A 17,158-nucleotide genomic window follows, 5' to 3' on the forward strand; every position below is an offset into this window, starting at 1 on the left:
TGCTTCAGCAGTCACGCAAAACAAACACTCCCCAATTGTCATTCAATAAAATCTGAGAATGTATACTATTATCTAGATCTATTAAGAATAAATCATTGTCAAAATCATTCAATAAATTGGGGTAAAAAATAATTATTCCACCATTATGACCAACAGTGTATAGAGTATCCTGGGCCCGGCTTTTTTTTAAGGGGGATCAAAGATAATGACAATGAATAAGTTTTAAATGTTTTCGAAACGGAGTCACACCCCGACATTCAAAAAATCATCACCCAAATAATCTCCCCCTCCCTTTTCCTTTTTTTTCCCGCTATATAAGTACAGGCCACCGTCGTGTATATTATCGTACTGAGTAGTCACTTCAGGCGCAGATCCAGGATTTCTTAGGGGGGGGGGGCAAATTTGAAATCAATTTGAAATTTAGTGTGCTTAAATTTGAAAAATCGTGCCGAACGCTAATTCGTTCAGTGTGTGGGGGGAGGGGGGGGGGTAGTGATCACTAATTTTTTTTGGCTCTCGAAAATTTGAAAAATTGCACCCCCCCCTTGAGGGGCATCTCCAAAAAAAGAGGTAAAATAAACGTATTTTTACACTGTTTTTTTTTAAATAGCTATATGTTGTTAGAAAAATTCCATTTATAGATAGGTCAACATAAAGTTATTCCATTATTAACGAAATATAGTTTTTAACTATCTTGTTTTAAATAGTTCTATTGTAGATTTTTTTTCAATGATTGTTCTTAAACATTATTTTCCGTAGAATCAAATTGGAGGCACTAAGAGTCAGTGGGGCCAGTGAGCCAGTAAGATGACGGTAGTTTAAGCGTACTTTGGTAGACTCTCCAGTGGCGTATCCAAACCTTGGCCTCAGGAGCTAATAGGGCAAAACATATCAGTTTACTGTGATTAAGTTCACACGGCGGAAACAACTTTTGAGAAACGTGTTTTGTGGAGAGGTTGGGGGCGGCCGGGCGGGGTTATATTGACCAAGTGAATTATTATTGGATTATTTTAATAAGTCAGAATGTGTCTTTTCATGCGTTTCCATGCATGTATCATCGTTTACATTTATTACACGGTAGCCTACTATCTGACATTCTTCAATCAAAGCTTTGCTATTGTTTGTTAAACTTTTGTTATAAAGTATTGATGAGGGGGGAAAGCATCCATGTCTTTTCTTGTCTTTGCTGGGATGAACATGAACATGAGTCAAATCGGCTCAGATGACTGAATTTGTTGAATTTCTGTGCGATGTTTATAACTGATTCCCTGTTTTATCTCATTCAATCTTAATATCCTATGTACTTACTTCCTCAAAACCAAATGAAACATTAAAACATCAACCAATTTAAAATATCGACAAATGTTCGAAATTCATACATCCAAGCCTGAGTCAATTTTTCAAATTTCCTCAATTAATCCTCAAGACATGCAGGCTTACGAAGTAAAATACACATTCATTTATAAAAATGTACATTATGATATGGAAGAAGGGAATACAATAAACTAGGCCAGGTCAGGAGCTCACGTCGCGACACTCAGTGATAAAGTGGTAAGATATTATGACGGCACTAATATTTTCCCCCTGACACGTTTACCTCTGACATATTTACCTATAACATTTTTACCTGGCACCCCCTGCCCCCCCCCCCCCCACAAACATAAGGCTGGCAGTTTTTTAAGAGGGGCTGCAGACTAAAGCCCCCACCAGTACCATGGTGGTTAGAGCGATCCATCAAGAGAACGATTGTTACCCTTCTCCATTTATTGTTCTATAAGCTTTTTTTTTAAAGTTGAATTTTGTGTATTGTAATTATAAAGAGAAAACTAATTTTGCCCCGGAGCACTGATCGAGCACTTGTCACGTACGCACACTGTGTACGTGTACGTAAACATAGATTTAGTTCTTTCAAAAGTAAGTTATCTTTCGCATATCGCGTCTTACGTGTCAAGAAATTGCATTGAAGAAGGTCTCAGCTCACGGCGGGCCACGGAATTATTAGCCACTTTTGCGAAAACTCGACTTATTCTTTAAGACGCCCCTGTTCGAGTAATGAAGATAGGAGCATTTACCATGTTGACCATTTACTCGAGCCTTGCCTTTATGGTGCTTATATCGCTTTCTCATGCCTTATCTAAAGACGAAGTTCCTGCCGGTAAGTACAAGCGGAATCTCTTGTGTCCAGTGCCCCGTCGCGTCGGCAGAGGACAGAGCTAGCTGTCGATTGGTTCGGATCCGCCTCGCCTTGCCTTGCTTGAACTTCGCTCACGTTCACAACGTACACGAGCTCCGTTCGCGCCCCTAGCCAGGGCTTAGGTCAGGCTGGACTGGACCGACAGCTAGCTCAACCTGCCAACACTTAGCGACTAACCTAGCGTTTTCCCCTTAGCATTAGTTGCATGTTGTCTAAATCAAAATGAAATTGTTTTCTATTAATGATTATTGTACTGTTTTGCCTTGTTTTGTGTAGACTACATTTGTTGATTAATTGTATAGATCTACGTTGAAAAATGCTGCCCCATTTCACATTCTTCTTCTTCTTCTTCAAGATAATCTGCCTCCTTCAATACTGAAGATTCTTGCAGATGCCGTATACTCGGCCTGATTGGGGTGTGCAGGTGGACCATTACACCGAGGTTTCCCCCTACTCTTATACGAAAAGTGCAATGGGTTCTTAACGTGCAAGGGTAGTGACTCTCCTGTACACGGGGCCTCCATTTAACGTCCTATCCGAGGGACGGAGTGTTTTCCACTTGACATAACCTGCGTCTATGAACAAGGGAAGGGGCACGTTAGCACACAACGCAGACTTCAGTCATCCGCCTCGGTGGGAGTCGAACCCGGGATCTTTGGTTCGACAGGCAGACGCTTTACCGACTGAGCCAACTCGCCTCCTCTAAAGACTACATTACCCCTCGAACATCATCCTGGAAGATCATCTCCCTCCCTCCCCCCCCCCCCCCCGCCCATATCCTGGAAAATCATTTTCATCGGACATGATCTGGGATGTTTTTACCCCTGGATAACTCTCTGAACGTTGCATCCATGGGGTGGGGAGGGGGGGGGGGGGGTACTCACATAGGACATATTGTGCCGCTGTAATGGATCACTTTTTCACAAAAAAATTCTAAACATTGGTCCCACATGGGTCAGTTTTTTCAAAATTTCCAACATTTTCAAAACACTCGAAAAAAACACCCGAAAATTGTGAAAAATAGGTTTTTTTTGGAGAAAAATGACCCCTATTAATGGGTAGGGGTCTCGAGGCTTTGGCGGCACACCCCCGTCCAAACCAAATATGAGTACCCCCCCCCCCCCCCCAGGGATCCATACCCTTGAATTACATCTACATGTAGGGGTACCAGTAATTTTATTAGGGGGAAGTTATCTGAGGGATCATCGTGAGGGCAGATATAGTCCAGGAGATCTTTATTTGTGTGAAAAAAATATGTATGATTTTATTTGATATATTTCAATGTTGTATCACATCACTAATATCTATTCTACATGTAGCACTCTTATGGAGGTATACTATAGTCTGTTGTTGATAATGCTACACTATACTTCATAGAACAGCAAATAAATAGATATATAAAAAAATGATTAAACAATTGATGAAATTCATAGAAAACATAATTAAACGTGACATGCTGCGTCAACTTGGATGGACCTCCCTCCAGAAGAGAAGAGAGCATCAATGTCTTACCTTACTGTACAAGATACACTACTCTTTGGTTGACTTTGACATCCACCACTACATCCAACTGGCAACAGTCGTAAGAACTACAAGATCGTCTCGTCCTTACTGTTATCTTGTCATGCAGTCACGAACAGAGCAACATATTCACTCCTTCTTTCCTCGCACTGTTCGAAAGTGGAACGCTCTCCCTCTTGAGGTTGTCCTGGCTCCATCAGTGGAAGCCTTCCAGAGACAACTAAAGACTGGGGGGAAGTTAATTCCGGCAATATTTTTTTATTGGCACTATGTATATATATATATACCTCTCACAGGTCTGCACACCTGGACATCCCCATGTCGCCACACACATGCACTCGCACACATCTGCAAGAATCTTCAGCAGTGAAGGAGGCAGATTATTTTGAAGAAGAAGAAGAAGAATGTGATCATTTGGAAATAGCCTAACTATATGTACTATTAATCGAAAGTAATGGTATTTAGATATTGTTTCCAATTAAGAGGTAACACTGTTATTTGAATCGCAATGTATTATACATTATTCATCTTTTAACGTTTACTGTTTTACAAGATGTATAATTGATATGAACAATATAACACTTGTATCTCCATATGTCCACATTATCCAGGAAATGTGTCAACCATCCTACTTCATAGTAGAGATTTGTATGCATACTTGACCAGTATAGTCCACGCCTGCTCCAATTTGAAAGCTGACACTACAAGCCATGTGCCACGTCTCACTGCAGTCTTGGACAAAAGAAATTTAGAATACCCCCTTTCCTTAATCCCCTTACCAGTACCTGGGCTGGAATTCCTGGAAAAAAAAAGATCGTTTATATGTAACTTAGAAAAAGGGACTGTTTCTACTTCAGTGATTTTGGTTGTGCTATCTTATTCTTTAGAATACCCCTTTCCTTAATCCCCTTACGGGTACCTGGGCTGGAAGAAAAAAAATTGTTTATATGTAACTTAGAAAAAGGGACTGTTTCTACTTCAGTGATTTTGATTGTGCTACCTTATTCTTTAGAATACCCTGTGGCTTAATTCCAGTAACTGGGCTGGGAAGAAAAAAAATCATGTACATGTAAATGAACAAGTAACAAGTAACTTAGAAAGTGGGACTTTTTCTGCTTCAGTGATTTTTGTTGAGCTACCTTATTCTTAATATGTACATGTATGTACATTGTATGTATAAATGGGACTTACATGTTGTCTGTTTGAACCCAGAAATGCATTAGCTCCTATCGTGTAACACAGAGCTACATGTACATGTAGTTAACACCTTTCTGGCTTCGAGCAGACAATGTATTTTACTTATTTAACATGTCTGGGACCCATTTTCACATACCAAACTTGTAACTTTCTTCTTTTTCCCCTCTTTTTATAGGGGTTTGCTAAAGTTGTCACTGATCTGTTTCTCTATTTTTTCTGCTTTTTTTAAAACCAACTTGATATCAGGGTGGACTTTCCCTTGAAACAAGTAACAAACCCTCAAAATCGAAAGATGAATTGGTATACCAAATTCCCAGTAATAGCCTGGCTTCAAATCTTTTCAATTCGTAGCCCCATACACCCCTGTACCTATGGAACAAACTGACTGCATCTTTAACAAACTGCCTGCATTTTTAACAAATCATAGTTGACTTGATTTAAAAAAAATTTTAAAACAAAGCTCTATAATTATTATTATTATTATTTATTTGACCAATCGGAAAACATACAAAGAGTATAACAATCAGATAATACATAGACATTTCATAATACATTCAAACAGCTTTAGGAAAGTTGAGAGGAGATTGAGAGAAGGATACAATCTGCTGGCCAGGGGTGACAAAAGCAATTTAAATTGCTATTACTCGAAAACATGTCACCCCCCACAGTCTGCATCCTGGAAAATTAAGAGTAAAGAACAGAATAAACATTCACAATATGAGAAAATAAATAAATAAATATATATCAGGATAACAATAGTTGGAGCAATTACTATTATATCCTTGATTACTTTCATTACATTATTATGTCATTACCATGGCTTTACGTTCATCACATAAATATAAAAACTTTCAAATCAATAACCTGGTGCTTATATTAGAAACATTTGATATGATTATTATTGGGAAGGAAAGTTACATAATGATATAAAATGCTTAACAATAATTAAGCAATATTGATATTATTTCTAAGTGACAAAATAAACAAATTAGTCAGTTATGATCTAGGTAAGATGTATAATTAATCTTAGGGTTTCCAAAAAGACACAATAAAATTACATATCGGTTGCTTTTAAGTGACGATCAGCTTGAGAGAAATGGACAGAATTTGAAATCTTGAAGACTAAGGGATAGCACCTTCTATCCTCGGGAAAAGGAACTACATGTAATTAGTAATTATGTAAATTATTTAATTATTATTAATATCATTATAACTCATTAAGACTCATTAAAGCTTATCTGCCGTAGTTTACAGGAGGAATTAGACTGCCCTGCAAGGTCACTGGACAGTTGGTTATCTCATCAACTCAGCTCTCAGTTAACATAAGAAAAAGAGGATCATGGGGGACCAATGGTCACCGATTAGGCATTGTTTGTTATATAGAGGGCGCAAGTAGCTACAAGTAGTGCAGTGGGCCTTTAAGATAGGTTAGACAAACATTTGAAGGAAAAGGCATACAGTCAAACCTGCTTTAGTGACCATCTGTCTATAAAGACCACATTTGTTGTTTCCCTTGAAAATGGTTTCTCATTGAAACATGTACTAACGAACCTGTCTACAAAGGCCACTTTTTGTGTTTCCCTTGGACCGTTGCTACAGACAGGTTTGACTGTAAGCATTTATCCTATTTCATGTGACTCCTTTTCTCTCTAGATCCTGTGTTTGATAAGTATGAAGAGATGGTTGCGTTACCTGGAGGAAAGTTCATGATGGGGTCATCGAAATCAGATGGCAAGGATGGAGAGAGTGTCCAGAGAAAAGTCACTGTGAAACCTTTTAAAATCAACAAGTATCCTATTACTGCAGCATCATTTAGGTAAAGATTGTCATTATCATGTCTTTGTTGATTTCTTTGTATGAAATTTCTCATTAAAGAATCTGTGTAGAAGTAGAAAAATCAGTGAAGCAAATTAGGGATAGTTTTAGATCTCTTTTCATTATCGCTTTTTCATCTTTTATGATTTAAAAGATATTTCTCCAATAAAAGGGGACACTTGCATGTTTTTTTTTACAACGTACATGTATGAAATGCCCCTTCCATTATTTCTGAATTCCTTTTAGTACAGTATGGCTGGGAACATAGTCCAACTATGACATCATATACACTACTGTGAATGTATTGCCAGTTGAAGGTTCTCCATATCATTAGTGATTTGACCTTAAAGGTCACAAGTTGTGTAACGTTTGTTTTAATTTGTCTATTATCAATTGAGTATCAGATTTTTTTGTATGAAGGTCTGGTCCTCTAAAAAAAGAAAAGACAAAATTAGGTACTAACAGAAAGAATAACGCATTAAAGAAGCTTAAACTATTTGTTCTTTTGATATTCTCTCCCCCCCCCCCCCTCCCCACGTGTTTCATTTTAAAAATAAAAGTCATCAATCTCTCTTCCTTCTGAAATACAAATAATATTAAAATGACATGTACTGTGTACAGTGTATGATACATCTGCTGAAATTGAAATATGATCCTTCTTTGATAATATCCTGGTAATTTTGTTCCTTGATTACCAGAAAAAAAATCTTTATCAATCCATATTTCAGTGCTGATACAAAAAATATTAATGCAGGTACCATTTTGATACATCACTCTGTAACTATGCAATCCTTGAAAAGGCTTATCATTCATTTTCTTAGTTTAGACAGTACCAGTAAATTTGAAAAGTTTTAAATCTGTACATTTGCTGATTTGAACTTTGAAGCAGAAAAAAAGAGAGGTGAAATAAAAAGCATGTGTTCTTTCATTTTGTTTTATAGCGAACTTTGAGGCATTATATCAAAGGTAAAGACCAGTTATGGTCATGCGATTGCATTGTGAAAGAAACATTGTGGAATTGATCAGAAAAGGTTGATCATCTAGCATCTAGCATCTGCAAAGTTCTGGAATCATCAAAATGATAAGAAATTTGGCCCATTCTTCGTAAAGTTACAAGCACTATACACAGAAAGATGTATATGGGACTACCCTATATCTCTCACAGACCATGAGAGAAACAAATTTACCAAATATATGAATTAGTAGGCGGTTTCCCGGCAAATTTTTTATCATCATGTATTAGTCAAAACATATTCTTTCACATGATTGGTAATGAGAGCTTCCATTTCATTTTTTGAAATTGGGGCGTTTCCAATACTGGTCTTTACCTTTAAATTTATATTGAATATAAATCAGATTTTTACAGTGAAGCTCAAAATTTATAATGTTTTTGAAATAATTTGTTCTATGTATGCCAATGCAATCTATGTCACCTAACAACCAGTCATCATGTATCATATACATGTTGTAGTATACTGCTATATTATGGATCTTCCTATTAAAGCTTGATTGAATGATATTGATTTGACAAGCTGTTACCATTATAGGAGAGTTTTCCATCTCGGTTATTTTATGCAAACAATACTCACTCTAATTAATTAAATATTTGTACTGTAGATACAGGAATTGAGAAATGTATTATGTGTGGTAACCAAATCAAATTATATTAGAGATAAACTTGAGTTCTGGTAATGCGATTGCATTGTGAAAGAAAAGGTGTGGAATGGATCAGAAAAGTTGATCATATAGCATGTAAGTAATGGTGTGTAATGCAAGGTTCTGGAGTGACTTCATCAAAATCATCATAAATTTTGCAGAGTCTTGGTAAAGTAACAATCACTTACACAGAAAGATGTATATGGGACTACACAAATGGTGTCGGGGCTAGATTACCTTGATTTCCTTATCTGTCTATGCTCATTACTCAGCCAGTATATATTTTCTTCCAAAATTGTTTGGCACATGACATTTATTTGTAATCTTGAACATTCAGTGTAAGTTTCGTTAGATTCTGTGAGAATTCATTTTCTTTTTCTTACCAGAACTCAAGTTTATCTTTAATAGTAGGCATATAATTTTAGATATCGGTACATGTAATTATGTTAGGTGCATGTAAAACATGTTAGTTAAACAATTGTTTGTTTGGTTGTGTATTTCATGAGCCCGCCATAAAACATGCATCGTACATGTATGAACAGTGTCGGTGAAAAAATTTGTGTGGTGAACAGAAGGGCATTGAATTCTATCCTCTTATTTTACAATTAACATTCTTCTGCTGCCCTGGAGAGGGAATACACCCGGTTTCCACATTTTTTATGGGATGGTGTATTTGAAAAAGAAGAAAACAATATGTGCCCTTTTTTATTTGCAATACTGCAGAACTCACCAAAGAACTCTCTACAGAGTAGTACAATACTCGTAGAGGTATTTCAAACACAAAAGAAGGTCTCAGCACACAATTTTCAGATGGATGTACATGAATGAATATATTCCAATTATGTGTGTTAGCGATTTTGATCTGTTTCATTCTTCTAGGAAGTTTGTGAGAGCAAAGAAATACAAGACAGACGCAGAGAAATATTCGTGGAGCTTTGCCTTTGATGCGTTCGTTCCAGAGGCCATCAAGAACACTATTGAGCAGAGATTACCTGTAAGTGAAGAATACCCATTTTTATTAAGATTTAAGAACAGAATATTGGTCTATCTTTGGCTTCATTACAGATCTCAAACACTTTATATTGCACACATATACCGTACATGTAGCTGGATATGAACAGATACCATGCCTATTTGATAAGAATCATAACAATACACCTGCATGTGTGACCACACCTGTGAAGATATTACATTAGATTTCTAATTGTGTTTGCTGAACATTGCATTTTCTTTTCTTTTCTCATGGTTTCAGTTTGTTATAGGTACCGGTATACATATATTTAAATCTTTCACAGTGTTATTTATGGGAGGGAAGGTGGAAGTATGTCATATAGTTAATTTTTTCTTTTTTTAATTTCAGAGTGCAATTGCATTTTAACACCATTGTAGTTGAATGCATGCAGATACATGATGCAGATATATACTGTATGATGCAATTTGGTAGCAACTTTGTACATTTTTTGTAAACATGCAATGAAAAATCATGATTGGAAGAATGGGTCACTATCAGCTCACTGTAAAACATTGAATAAGTTATCATTTTGGTTTACAGGGCTATATCTAAAACGGTGCTTCAATGAATCATGTAGGCAATCTGTTAAAAGAAATAAAAATATACCAGTCATTATAAAATGAAATATCTGTTTGCTTTAGGGTGCACCCTGGTGGATTCCAGTTCAGAATGCTTATTGGAGACAGGTAAGAAGTGATTGGGAATATATGGAATTCAATTGAACTGAATTGACTTGAATTTATTCACCACGTTCATAAAAACAACCAAAGTCAAATAATACAATATGATATTTCTTACAAATCCAGATAAGCCAATAAAATGAAAAATACACTTAAGGAAATTACAAAGTCAATGATAAGAGTAACTTTAAGTTTTGAAAAGTAATTAGAAAGTTTGTTATATTGGCCAGAAAGCATGAGTTGGCATCATTTCAAATATTTCACAGTCAGAGCAAATATGTAGAACTTTGTCTTAATACATTTACTGCTTGATGTACTGAGATCATTCAATATAGTGTTGACCTCAAATTCTACATTTTCACTTTAAATTTCAATATCCAGTTTCCTTAAATCCTCTACATGAAAGTCTATAATTTATGCACTACTTTCATTGAATTTTGTCAATGGATTTCAAATACATTTATTCTATATAAAGTTGCTTCATTTTATTTATATATTTATTTCTGAATTGAACACAGGGACCTGTGAAGAGTATGTAATAAGATCATCGCAATACCAATGTGCTCTTGGCATTTTCACTTTCAAACATCCATAAATTCTGTATGATTTGTTGTCATTTTTTTTTCTTCTTCAGAATTTGTCTTTGTTGTGTATTATATTTATTTATTGATGCTTATTGTTGCAATAGTTGTGAGTAAAATACAAGGCCTTTAATTTGTTTTTAGCCAGAAGGTAAAGGAAGTGGCATCGAGAATCGATTGAACTACCCAGCCGTTCACATCAGCAATGTCGATGCTAGAGCATTCTGTCAGTGGCATGGATGGAGGTTACCAACAGAACCAGAATGGGAGTTTGCAGCTAGAGGGAGTCTGGAAGGTGAGTGTATTGGAACGTAATAAAGGGGTAATGAGTGGTGTTCCACAGGGATCTATACTAGGTCCACTTTTGGTCAGCTTCAGGTTTGACTAGAGTCATATCGATGCTAGAACATTCTGTCAAGGGTATGGATGGAGGTTACCAACAGAACCAGAATGGGAGTTTGCAGCTAGAGGGAGTCTAGAAAGTGAGTGTATTGGAAGGTAATAAAGGGGTAATGAGTGGTGTTCCACAATGCTCTCTACTAGGCCCATTTTGTTCAGCAACAGGTATGATGAGAGTTATTCTGCCTATGGCGTAGATGGAGGTTACCCACAGAAGCAGAGTGGGAGTTTACGTGTAGAGGGGGTCTGGAAGGCGAGAGTCTTTAAGCATCTTTCCTCAATGTGTATAACATGTGGTCCCAGAGGACTGTCTACTAGGTCCACTTCTATTCTGCGTCAGATATGGTTAGAGTCGTATCAGTGCATGAAGAATACCCAGGGTCATTCCATGTCAAATCACCCAAAAAATCTGAAAATCTTAACCCGACCATTTTTGATTTTGATGAAACTTAGTATACTTGTTGAGTGTGATCTCACAACACCAAATCCAAAATTTTAGGTCAATCAGGTGAGGGGTTTGGGAGATACGGCCCACCAAATTTTGAGATTTTTTCAAAAATGGGGGTGGCGGGCCTACCTTTGAACCCTTGTATCTCGGGACCTAATGGGTCATTCTTCACAAAATTTGTATTGTTTTAAAGGGTATTCAATAAGGATTCCAAATCTGCCGCCATTTTGAAGATTCGTACATGTTGGGGTACTTTGACCTCTTGACCTCAGATTTGACCTTGAAATTGACCTTGTGGATCACGTAACTTTGACAACATTTTTCATGAAATGTAATCTCTGACATGTTCACTAAAACATATTAAAGTTTCAGAGATATAATATTTTTTGTTTTGGAGTAATAAGGATTGAAAGTATCCATGCTCACAGATATTCACAATAAACCCTATTATAATGTATACAATACATGCAATATGCACAGTACAACATACATCTTCCACATGTTTTTTTGTTTTAGTCACATCCATCCTAAATGTCAGCAGTACTTGAATAGAAATAAAATGACAAGTTCATATAGGCCTAAAGGGTTAACAGAATGTATGGCTTTAGACCTCTGAGTCGGTTCTAGGATAATTACCCCCTGGAAAATTCACCCCCTGAAAACTACCCTCTAAGGACAAGTACCCCAGAGGTCAATTACCCCCCCCCCCCTATTCGTTAAAGTGGAAGTCCAAACTGATAATAAGGTGGTTATAATCAAAGCAGATTTATTTTTTGGGGTATATTATTCTTGAGGGGTAATTTTCCCGGGGGGGGGGGGGGGAATTGTCCTAGGGGGAAATTGTCCGGGTGTTGATTGTCCTTGGGGGGGGGGGGGGACAGTTTGTCCTAGGAGGTAATTTTCTGAGGGGTAATAATCCTCTGGGTGTGATAGTCCTTGGGGGGTAATTGTCCTCAGGGGGGGGGGGGGGAATTTCCTGAGGGTTAATTTTCCAGGGGGGTAATTATCCTAGAACCGACTCAGAGGCCTAAATCCATACATCCTGTTAACCCTTTAGGCCTATATGAACTTGTCATTTTATTTCTATTCAAGTACTACTGACATTTAGGATGGATATGCCTAAAACAAAAAAGCATGTGGAAGATGTATGTTGTACTGTGCATATTGCATGTATTGTATACATTATAATAGGGTTTATTGTAAATATCTGTGAGCATGGATACTTTCAATCCTTATTGCTCCTAAACAAAAAATATTATATCTCTGAAACTTTTACACGTTTTAGTGTACATGTCAGAGATTACATTTCATGAAAAATGTTGTCAAAGTTACGTGATCCACAAGGTCAATTTCAAGGTCAAATCTGAGGTCAAGAGGTCAAAGTACCCCAACATGTACGAATCTTCAAAATGGCGGCAGAATTGGAATCCTTATTGAATACCCTTTCCAACAATACAAATTTTGTGAAGATTGACCCATTAGGTCCCGAGATACAAGGGTTCAAAGGTAGGCCCGCCACCCCCATTTTTGAAAAAATCTCAAAATTTGGTGGGCCGTATCTCCCAAACCCCTCACCCGATTGACCTAAAATTTTGGATTTGGTGCTGTGAGATCACACTCAACAAGTACACTAAGTTTCATCAAAATAAAAAATGGTCGGGTTAAAACCATTGGGTGATTTGACATGGAATGACCCCCCACAGAAAAAAAAAGTAGTTTGCATATACATAAAGAGGGGTCTAGAAGGTGAATGAATTGGGGAGGGGGGGGGGGGGGTAGAGCCATCTTCTCTTAATACCTGTAACATGTGGTGTCCCACAAGCCTCTGTACTAGGTCCAAATCTATTCTAGCCAGGTTTGATTTGGAGGTTTTATTCTGATTTTTAAAAATGTTCGACATGAATTACATGGAAGGGATCTTATTAATTCAATATCCAGTGGCCATAAGAAAAAACATTTGAAACGTTATGAATGGTACCCAGATTATTTTAAGATATTAGAGATATTTTATATACCAAATATAATAGGTTAATATCAATATTTATCTGCACTATGTATGTATAATTTTCTCTCTTTTTTCTCTCCATCTCATATTCTGTTTACTTTACAGGCAAAGAGTATCCTTGGGGAAAAAAATTTGAGAAGAATAGGATGAATATTTGGCAGGTGATACACATGTTCTTTTTTTCTTTCAAAGTCTTAAGTAAAATGGTGATGTTGAAATTCTTTTTAACTCAGTTGAGCCGGAGATGTTGATATATATTATTGAAATAAAAAACAGAGTAACAGGAAGAAAGATCTTTGAAAAGAGAATTAAATCCCCCCAACAAAAAACTGTGTTAGTATGAGATCTTCTGCAACTCATGGAAGATCAAATCATCTTTTGAAGATTATGCAATGAATATACATGTATGTAGTAGACCCCTGCCAGATTCATTTGATTATGTTGCTTCTCTTAACAATATTTTGCTCAATATTTGTTTCTTATTTTTACCAGTGTTACGTGGATATCACATTTGTATAACTTTACGTTTAGGTCTATAATATTGATTCACCATGAAGCTAGAGTACTTCTAAACATAGTTGGCTATGCTTTTTAAGCTGAAAATAATTTGAGCAAACATTGTTATGGTTGATAGGAGACATGGTTTCTCACTTCTAGTATGTCACAAAACTTGCCCAAACCCTATAGAATGATCCATCTTGTTATGTAATATGTCCATACTTGTTCTGTTGTCTTTAATCTTTTTCCTTTTTTCTTTTCTGCTGGATAGGGCAAATTTCCAGAAAAGAATACCAAGGCTGATGGGTATCACGGCGTAAGTCCTGTTGATGCATTCCCACCTCAAAATGATTATGGTGAGTTTATTTTCTTTCTATTCTACACTGTGTTAGCTTTCAATTCTAGTCAAAATCGTGTTGATTTGAAGTTGATGAGTGGCATGTTGCTGTCTTTGCCTCTCTGCACAGTTGCTTTTTTGCCATTTGTGCTCTTTTCCACATAACAACAGGAACCAATTGACGGAAGAATTACTTTGTGCAGCATGAAAATGACCCAACTCTTGTCTTGATTGGCTCCATGACAACCCTTTTTACAATTTTATAGATTAATCTTGCCCTGGAAATAAACAATCTTGAAGCTTTTGGTATATATCTACATACCTGCCAACCCTTCTGAACAGTCTGGAATATTCTGATTTTCTGGATTTTTAGGACCTGAAAATTCGGAATAAATCTGATTTTTGATTTGTTTTTGTGCTAATACGGTAAGCCAAATTAAGCTTTTTTTTTAATCATGGGCTGGTGGGTGCGTTGAAGGCTGCATGATCGAGCAGCGAATTTGTGTTAGCTTTTTGGTACAGATTTACCGCGTATTGCCAGTTACACTGCCGCTGCAAGTGCAATTTCTTATTTTCAAAGGCATACCGTGCTAAAAATTCTTAATTCTTATTTTCAAATGTTGGCAGGTATGTATCTATCCTATGATAAATACAGTGTGGCACAGGGTGATTGTGTATGTGGCATGTAAAAAGTTAATGGCTCGATATTCACCAGAATCTTGACAGACCTCTCAGAAGGCACAAAATTTGTTGCTGAAAACCAATATCTCTGTACAAGTGGGGTTTAGTGTGTGTGTGTCAAATATAACTTGCATTACAATTAGAAAGGTATGCTGCCTTTAATTTTGTCACCAGTACATTTTGTCCAACAAGTTTGAATTATCCATAATAAATGAGGAATGAATACTAACACAAGTAATATTCATAGTATACACCAGTCCTGTACATGTATATGTATATTTTTAATGTTAGAAAATGCCTTGATCGTTATTTTGAGCCCAATCTCAGTTGTTTATTTTACAATTTGGACGTCTTTTCTATGATACACATACAACATGTAATCACTCTGTGTATGGTGCTTTATAAATTCTGAATTCTCATTCTTTTGCTGATTTATTCAATAACCTCTCAATGCTTTGGTAGATCTGTATGACATGATCGGCAACGTCTGGGAGTGGACGTCGACTAAATTCAGTGCCACGCCCAGTGCCAAAGATGACGCCCCCTCCCCTGCCGGAGAAGAGGAGAACCCCTCCCAGGTGCGCTTTGTCTTGAGGGGAGGCTCATACATCGACTCCAAAGATGGAAAATTCAACCATGCTACTAGAGTCACAACAAGGTTGGCATTATTATTTTTTTCTTCTCAATAGAGCAGTTCACGGTTTATTAGCACATGTCCCAAATGTCCCCAAATATCCCCAGATCTTCAAAATATGAGGATCCACTTTGTACATTTTGAAATAATCACTCCTATAACGATAGAGGTGCTACATAGTGAATATAGTGAATACTCTCTTAACAGAGGAGGAGGAGGCACGATAGCTCAGTTGGTAGAGCAGTGGTCTCGTAATCCAGCAACCCGGGTTTGAAACCAAGTCGATGCGCTAGTGCCCTTTGGTAAGGATTAATCCTCATTACTAGGTCTCTCGGAGAGGACCTAAATCTGTCGGCCGTCTGGTTGCTTACTAACAAGCATTTATGCTTTCTTAGCAGTCTAGTAAAATAAACACCACCACTTTTAACATTCTACTAGTAATAAAAAAAACTTGTAATAAGATCAGGAGTAAGATTAGAACCGTTTCCATTTTTTCCCTTTCTCAAAATGTTCTTTTTTCAGAATGGGTAACGAAGCAGACGCTGGCTCCGACAATTTAGGATTCCGATGTGCTGTCTCGTTACCTACTGGTACCAGCGAAAAGAAACCAAAGGGAAAGAAGAAGAACGCAGACAAGGTTGCAAAAGAAGAACCTACAGTGACGGAGCTTCCAGAGGGCGCCAAATTTGTGCGGCCAAACCCAGCAGATTTAAACGGGAAGGGAAAAAAGAAGAAGAATCGAAATGAACTTTAATGAAAATTTCCTGTTATTAGTTTTAGTTATTAACCAATTTCAATTCGGTAGCAATACATGTACAATCCAAGGAAGAGGTTTACAGTGTTGTATTTCAGGGTTTCCTTCTAAACTGAGATGAACTTTAATGAAAATTCCCTATTATTAGTTTTAGTTATTAACCAATTATAAATCGGTAGTAATACAATCCAAGGAAGAGGTTTACAGTACTGTATTTCAGGGTTTGCTTTTTCTCCTCTTTACTACTGAATTGACCAAATTTACGTAGGTTTAACAAAGGATCTCCCAGTTACTGTTAAAAGCTAATGTTTAGCAAAGCTGGTGCTATTTCTGTAACATGTTTTAATGGGCTGTCCTAAAAAATGAGACTTGTGGCGGTTTCTTGCAGCAAGTCCCAAGTTCTCCATATTTTGCTCATTATGATGTAATTGAATCTGGAGCATAAATAATACATATAAATGTCAAACTGAGGGTAATTCCACCAGGAGAAATAGCTGCACAAAATTGTTTAATGTGATTTTATTTAATATAGATGTATATGAATATTTATTTTTAGAGCAACTAATGTCTTTTTCTCAAAGAGGTATAGAATAAGTGTTGTCAGGAAGAGAACATCCCTCCACTTCCATGTAAACCTCTCCTTGGATCTCATTGGGAAAAAATAATAAATGTGGTGGACTTCAAAAGTATGTTTTTTGTTTATTAGCTATGTACAGGTGTTTGTTACTTTTGTGTCAATGTAGCAA

General features: G+C 36.8%; 1 protein-coding gene across 1 annotated transcript; it reads left to right on the forward strand.

Annotated features, from left to right (window-relative positions):
• The first annotated feature begins 1,946 nt into the window (after positions 1-1,946).
• On the forward strand, positions 1,947-16,849 carry LOC754717 (inactive C-alpha-formylglycine-generating enzyme 2). Its single transcript, XM_030987101.1, has 9 exons — positions 1,947-2,155; positions 6,566-6,728; positions 9,263-9,377; positions 10,037-10,081; positions 10,801-10,951; positions 13,614-13,669; positions 14,278-14,362; positions 15,487-15,682; positions 16,181-16,849. The coding sequence occupies exons 1-9, from the start codon at positions 2,053-2,055 to the stop codon at positions 16,410-16,412; spliced, it is 1,146 nt and encodes a 381-aa protein (XP_030842961.1). The 5' UTR covers positions 1,947-2,052; the 3' UTR covers positions 16,413-16,849.
• Positions 16,850-17,158: the final 309 nt, after the last annotated feature.

Source organism: Strongylocentrotus purpuratus, unplaced genomic scaffold (genome assembly GCF_000002235.5).
Source record: "Strongylocentrotus purpuratus isolate Spur 01 unplaced genomic scaffold, Spur_5.0 spur5_scaffold_16, whole genome shotgun sequence".
NCBI lineage: Eukaryota > Metazoa > Echinodermata > Echinoidea > Camarodonta > Strongylocentrotidae > Strongylocentrotus > Strongylocentrotus purpuratus.